Source organism: Triticum dicoccoides, chromosome 1B (genome assembly GCF_002162155.2).
Source record: "Triticum dicoccoides isolate Atlit2015 ecotype Zavitan chromosome 1B, WEW_v2.0, whole genome shotgun sequence".
NCBI classification, from domain to species: Eukaryota; Viridiplantae; Streptophyta; class Magnoliopsida; order Poales; family Poaceae; genus Triticum; species Triticum dicoccoides.
Genome location: NC_041381.1, coordinates 682,239,783 through 682,247,029, shown reverse-complemented (window position 1 = coordinate 682,247,029; position 7,247 = coordinate 682,239,783). Strand labels below are relative to the sequence as shown.

The following is a 7,247-nucleotide window of genomic DNA, read 5'->3' as shown; positions in this document are numbered from 1 at the left end:
GGAGGAGGCCATGGCACTGTCTGCCGCCGGCGACGTCGCCTTCCCGGAGCTGCAGATGGCGGCCGTCAAGTAGGAGGAGAGGAGGGAGGAGGCGATGGAGGAGGAGCCGGTGGGCGCGTTCCACCCCGGCCTGGTGGGCCAGCAATGGAGCTGGTCGTGCACCGCGCCGGAGATGGCCAACGCCATGGGGGCCGTGAATTGGTGCCCCACGCCGCCGCGGTCACCGGAGCGGGAGGCCTCGCCACGGGAGGAGGTGGTGCGGGCACCTCCGGCCTTACAGGCCGCCACTGTGTACCACGCGCCGCCGGCCCACCTCTGGACGCCGGCGGCCTATTTCGATCTCGTCAGCGACGACGACGACACCGACGGCCACTGAAGACGGCGACGGCGACGTCAACGACAGGCACGGGTAGGAGCGCACTGGCGGCGGCAACCGTTTTTTAATTTCTTTTTGATGTTTAATTATGTCAAGTTGGACGTGAAACTGGGCCGTTTTGTGGCCATGGACCCTAAGTTAAGTTTTAAGTTTTTTAAACTGCGTTTATTTACTTTTTTATGTCATTTTATTTATGTTTTTATTTTTTTGAAACATGTCCAACACAGACAAGATTTGGGGTGCGATCGCCCATTGGACGCACCCATGACCCATCGGACAGACACGGACATGGGCGAACTCATTGCCGCTCCAAAAGGACAAAATCCGGTCAAACCGGACGTCTGTTTGAGGTCGCGCGGTGGAGTTGACCTATATCTGGCCATGTATCGGGCCGGACCTAAAAAAGCCCACGGTAAAAAACTGAGGCCCAAGCCCTCCCAGACCCTACCATCGGGCCTACTTTTCAAGCCCAAGCCCGGCCCATCTAGTAAAAAGCCCTGAAAAACCCTTAGGGCTTAGGGCCGTGGGCCGGGCCTCTTCCTTAAAATGCCAATATGCCAAGCCCAAGCCCATTCAGGCCCTGCTGGTGGGCTCAAAACTCAGGCCCAAGCCCGGCACACGGGCAAGCCCATCGGGCCTAGGCCCTAGATTTTAGGGCCGGGCCTGGGTGGGCCGACAGGGCCGGGCCTGAGATGGTCAAGACTAAGGCCCTGTTTGGTTCATAAGTCTTAGGACTTTCTTTAGTCCCAACTTATAAGTCCCAAGTTCCTAAAAAGTCCTTACCTGTTTGATTCCTGGGACTTATAAGACCATATTACAACTATAAGTCCCTATAAGTCCCTCCTTGAGATTTTATTTTATAAGTCCCAAATGTCCACTTTAAGACCCTATAAGTCCCTCCTGTTTGGTTTAGATGGGACTTATAGAAACTTTTTGAAGTCCCTACTCATTAAGTGGGTGTTTGTTTCCAGGGACTTATTGGCTTAGGGACTTAAAAAAGTCCCCATAAGTCCCATCTAAACCAAACAGGAGGGACTTATAGGGACTTAAAGTGGTCATTTGGGACTTATGAAATAAGACTCTCAAGGAGGGACTTATAGTTGTAATATGGTCTTATAGGGACTTATAAGTCCCAGGAATCAAACATGTAGGGACTTTTTAGGGACTTAGGACTTATAAGTTGAGACTAAAAAAAGCCCTAAAACTTATGAACCAAACAGGGCCTAAATTTCTGAAAACAAACACCCTCTAAATTGACCTTAGCATCCATTTCTACCCAAAGAGGCAGAATTCGGGTAAAACGGAGGTACGGTCGTGCGCTGGAGTTGGGCTTGCGCGCCCTAACATTTGTCCCGGGAGCAGTCAAATCGCACGGCACCGCAGGCCATGCCAGGCCCCACCCGTCCCCTCACCCCCTCCACGTAACCCCCCTACCCCACGCCCGCCGGGCCCCACGCCTACCGAACGGTCCAAACTCCCCGCTCCACCCGCCCTGCACCCTCCCCACCAACGCCCGCCTCTCCAAAGAGATCGTGCCATGGCAGTCGGGTTCATGGACCGGGCGCAGGGGCGTGCCCCCTCGGTCCCCGGTATTTGAAGCAGCGCATCCGGGGCTCCACGCTACGCGCCACCGACGATCTCCCCCGTCCACGTCCCGGTACCCCCCCGCGCGGCGCTGTCGCGCATCCGCCCGTCCTTTCCCCATCCACCGGCGCCTCCGAGCTTTCACCTCCCATCACCTCTCCCCGTATTAAAGCCGCCGAGCCCTCCTCCGTGGCCGGCTAGGCTACTCATCTCATCTCCGGTCCGGTCAGTGGAGGGGCATGCTGCTATGAGGCAGGCGGTGGGCGCCGGTGAGGAGGGGCTGTCGCGGAAGGTCGTCGTGGCGGCCGGGGAAGCGGACGGGGCGACGGCCGCGCGCCGTCGCCGCCGGCTCGAGCTCCGGCGGCACGGGCGGAAGGTGGCGTCGGGCGAGGACGAGCCGGCCAGGATGGCCGCGGACGGGTCCGAGTCCGAGTCCTCCGCGGACGTGGGCCGCGGGATCTGGCTGCCCGCGTGCCTGTCGCACGGCGCCGTGTCCGTGATCGGCCGGCGCCGCGAGATGGAGGACGCCGTGGCCGTCGAGCGCACCTTCCTGGCCTCCTCCTCGCCGGACGCGTGCGTGGGAGGCGACGAGGGCGGCCGCGGGGAGGAGGACTTCTTCGCGGTGTACGACGGCCACGGCGGGGCGCGGGTGGCGGAGGCGTGCAGGGAGCGGATGCACGTGGTGCTGGCGGAGGAGGTGGCGCGGCTGCGGTGCCGCCCCGGCGCGCGCGGCTGGAAGGAGGCCCTGGAGGCCAGCTTCGCGAGGGTGGACGGCGAGGTGGTGGCGGGCGCGGGCGCCGACGCCGGCGACGAGGAGTCGCGCTCCCGCACCGTGGGGTCCACCGCGGTGGTGGCCGTGGTGGGGCGGCGCCGCATCGTGGTGGCCAACTGCGGCGACTCGCGCGCCGTGCTGTCCCGCGGTGGCGTGGCCGTGCCGCTCTCCACTGACCACAAGGTACACCACACGTCCACACGTACGGAATCTCTTTACTAGGACCCCCTACCTCGGACGCAAACTAGTTTAGCTACCCAATGCAGAGAATAATAGCAGCGGCCATGTGTCCCTCGTGTTCTAATGAGAGTTTACTATCATGTTCTAATGAGAGTTTACTCTGCCATGGCAGCCAGATCGACCGGACGAGCTGCAGAGAGTGGAAGCGGCCGGCGGCAGGGTGATCAACTGGAACGGGTCCCGCGTCCTAGGGGTCCTATCCACCTCCAGATCCATAGGTACCTCCTCCATTTCCACTCCAATACATCATCTCAATTCTCAAGCACTAGCACCATGCATTGTCTCTGTTTTCATTTGACTGTCCTCTTCACCTCTAGTGACACGCTGGTATGGATTCCTTGCTTGCAGGGGACTACTACCTGAAGCCGTACGTGAGCGCGGAGCCGGAGGTGACGGCGGTGGAGAGGACGGGCAAGGACGAGTTCCTGCTGCTGGCCAGCGACGGGCTGTGGGACGTGGTGTCCAACGACGAGGCGTGCCGGGTGGCGCGGAGCTGCCTCACCGGCCGCGCCGCCGCCGCGTTCCCGGAGTCCGTGTCCGGGCGCAGCGCCGCCGACGCCGCCGCGCTGCTCGCCGAGCTCGCCATCACCCGCGGCAGCAAGGACAACATCAGCGTCGTCGTGGTCGAGCTGAAACGGCTCAAGAGCAGGGTAGGGCGCCGTGCCATCGGAGGCGAGGTGCAGTTGTAGGAGCTTAATTAAGCTAGTTTAGATTCTCCGTAGGCACGCGCGCGTGCACTAGCTGGTAAGTAGTCTGTACATTACGGCGACATTTATTCGGGCCGGGAAAAGATCTCCGGCCGCCGGTCACCGTCGGGCTTCAACTCCGGGGATCGATGACGGTGACGATGAGTGGGTGTGTGAAAGAAAATTGTCAATGTTTTTCGCTAATTTTATACAAGCTGTAGTCGCCGCTCAGGGAGCAGCAGGGACGTTCTCACGTTGAGAGGAGGCGCAGCGACTGGCCCGGGTTGTGAGTTGAAAATTTTAAAACTGAACCTGGTGATTGGGCGGCAACTCGCAAGCTGTAGGCATGCACGTGCGCAGTAGGGAGGGGATCTCCGGTGACATTTATTCAGGCCTGCGAGCCCGGGAAAAGATCTTCGGCCGTCGCCTACGGAGCTAAAACTCTGATCGAGAATGACGGCGACGATGACAAATGATGTAATGCAACTTTATTTTTATTTTTTTGAAAAAGGGCAAAAGCGTGTCACTTATCACACGTGTGTCACATAAACAAAACTACCACACTACTCCTTCCTTTCATCTAATTAAGTGCATGCATGCATTGCATTAGTATGACTCACTCTCCTTTCACGCATTTCTTCCTCTAATTACATGCATGCATTAGGGAACAAAAAAGCTAATCTCATTCTAGATTCTTCCTAATCCAAAAATCCAAAATGTCTTGTAGCTCAACCCGTTGGTCGAATGGAAAAACAGTTTTCATATAAAAGGTTCGTCGCGATGAGATCTTCGAAACTAAATTCCATGTTGGTATGTTTCGATAATTTTTTCGAGTCAAAAGTTACCATGCCTGGGTCACATAAGTTACCACCCATGTAGTATGCAATTATCATGGTATTCTCACATAATTTACCGGGTCATAAAAATAGTTCTCCCACCCACATGCATGTACTCACTAGAGGACACAAATTTGATGTCATCCTATATTCCCCCTATTCTGAAAATTCAAGATGTTATGTAGCTCAAACCGTCGGTCGGATGCGAAAACGATTTTCACATAAAATATCCATTGCAATGAGATCTTCGAAACTAGATCCCATGTTGGTATGTTCTGACAATACTTGATTTCTAAGTATGCAAGTTATCGGTATTTCCACATAAGTTCCGGGCATAAAAATGGTTCTCCTACCCATATGCATGTATGCACTAAAGGAGAAAAAGTGGATGTCATCTTAGATTCTCCCTATTCTAAAAATTCAAAATATTATGTAGCTTAAACCGTAGGTCGAGTGCGAAAATGATTTTCACGTAGAAGATTTGTCGCGACGAGATCTTCAAAACTATGCCTTGTTGGTATATACCAACAACCTTTTTTCGAATCAAAAGTTACCACGCCTTGGTCACATAAGCTATCACGTCTGTACTATGCAAGTTATCGTGGTATTTCCACATAAGTTATCGGGGCATAAAAATGGTTCTCCCATCCACATCCATGTATGCAATAGAGGACAAAAAGCTCATGTCATCCTAGACTATATCCATATTCTGAAAATTCAAAATATTTTGTAGATCAAACCGTCGGTTGGATGCAAAATTATTTTCACATAAATGATTCGTCACGATGTGATCTTTAAAACTAGATCCCGTGTTGATATGTTCTGATGACTTTTTGGGCTCAAAAGTCACAACATATTGACTAAGTAAGTTACCACACATGTTGTATGTAAGTTATCTTGGTATTTTCATATAAGTTGCTGTGGGTATGTTTTTCGACAACTATTTTCCCCTTGCTCGATATTACATAAGTGTTTGTATCCAAGTTATCAGGTCTATGATTGGTATGTTACCATCCTATTTACATTTAAGTTACTGAAGTAATGTTTTTCAACAACTTTTCCCCCTTGATCAGTGTTACCACGGTGTTTGTATGTAACTTATCATGTATGCGGATCATATATTATCATGTTATTTTCATGTAATTTATCAGGGGTATGTTTTTCAACAAGTCCCCCACCCCTTGGTCTATATTACTACGGTGATTGCACGTAAGTTATCAGGTATGCAGGTGTATATTACCATACCATTTACACATAAGTTGATGAGGGTATATTTTTCAACAATTTTCCTCTCGGTAAAAGTTAGCATGATGTTTGTACGTAAGTTATCGGTTATGCTATGCTTATATTATCATATTATTTACATAAAAAATATCGGTGATGTTTGAACAACTTTTTTCCTGGGTCAAAAAAAAACAGCATGGTGCTTGTAGGTCTGCGGCTCTTAAAATATTATGCTATTTAAACAAAAGTTACCGGGCCTAGTTTGAACAACTTTTACCTTAGGAGTGAAAAAATTATCAAGGTGTTTTAGACGTAAGTTATCAGATCTATGGTGTGTGTCTTCATATGCTATTTACACAAAGATTATCAGAGGTATATTTCAATAAAAATACTTTCGGCTCCAGATTACCATCATGTTTTCACCTAAGTTATCAAGTATGTGGTGCTTATATTACCATTCTATTTGCTAAGAACTAACCGAAGTTCCTTTTCAACAATTTTTTCCCCATGATTAAAGTTATCACGATGTTTGTACATAAATTATCAGGTATGTGGTGCTATATTATCATACCATTTACATAAAAATTATTGGGGAATTTTTTTCAATAATTTTATTCCCCATGGTCAAACTTACCATGGTGCTTTCATCAAAGTAATCAGGTCTATGGTGCATATATTACCATGCTACTTACACAGAATTTACGATGAGTACATTTTTTTCTCTCAGGTTCAAAATACGGCATTGTTTGCATCTAAGTTATCAGGTCTGTGATGCATATATTACCGTGTTATTTACACAGTAGCCATCAGTGGTATGTTTGTAACATATTTTTTTTATCCAACCCAAAGTTACCGTCGTATTTATATGTAAGTTATCCAGTTTATGACGCGTATATCACCAATGCTATTTAGCAGTGAAATTATATGTCAAGCGCAAGAAAAAGGAACCAAATAAAACAAGGAATGCAGTAGTAGTTTCAGTGACGATAGCATCAAGCATTAGTCACTTCGGTTCCATACAAGGTGCATTTCAAAGCAGCAATGAGGAGCCTTGCGGTCGCTTCCTAAAGAAATTAATAGTTATTTCACTTTACAGGCTAAGAATACACAGAAAACCTAGTATTGAATTATAGGAGCCATCTTCTCCGGGCAAATGGAAATTTCATCAGCGCTCTTGATAGACACCAAGCTTGTTAGTGACCAATTTGTTCAGTTCAGGCCAGAATACAGTTTGTTTCACCAAATAATTCTTCGACCCAGTTTATTCTCTCCTCTCTTCACATAGAGCAGAAAAAACTGAACTAGAATACTAGCTCTCATGGACGAGCACACCTGACCGAGCTGAACCTGATACTTGCAGGAGCTAGCTAGCTTTGCACACACCTCTCCGCTCTCTGTTCTTGTTTCTGCCTGCTTTGATGGTCGATGGCAGGAGGCTATCCGAGCTGCTCCAGGAACAGCAGGAGCGGAAAGGAGCCGTTGCTCCTCCTCTCCCAGAGGTTGTCAGTGTTGCTCGTAGATAAAAAGAA

At 50.1% G+C, this 7,247-nt stretch overlaps 1 protein-coding gene across 1 annotated transcript; it reads left to right on the top strand.

Annotated features, from left to right (window-relative positions):
- The first annotated feature begins 2,067 nt into the window (after positions 1-2,067).
- Positions 2,068-4,177, top strand: LOC119312470 (protein phosphatase 2C 51-like). Its single transcript, XM_037588201.1, has 3 exons — positions 2,068-2,915; positions 3,085-3,190; positions 3,321-4,177. Exons 1-3 carry the CDS (start codon positions 2,208-2,210, stop codon positions 3,659-3,661), a joined length of 1,155 nt encoding a protein of 384 aa, XP_037444098.1. The 5' UTR covers positions 2,068-2,207; the 3' UTR covers positions 3,662-4,177.
- Positions 4,178-7,247: the final 3,070 nt, after the last annotated feature.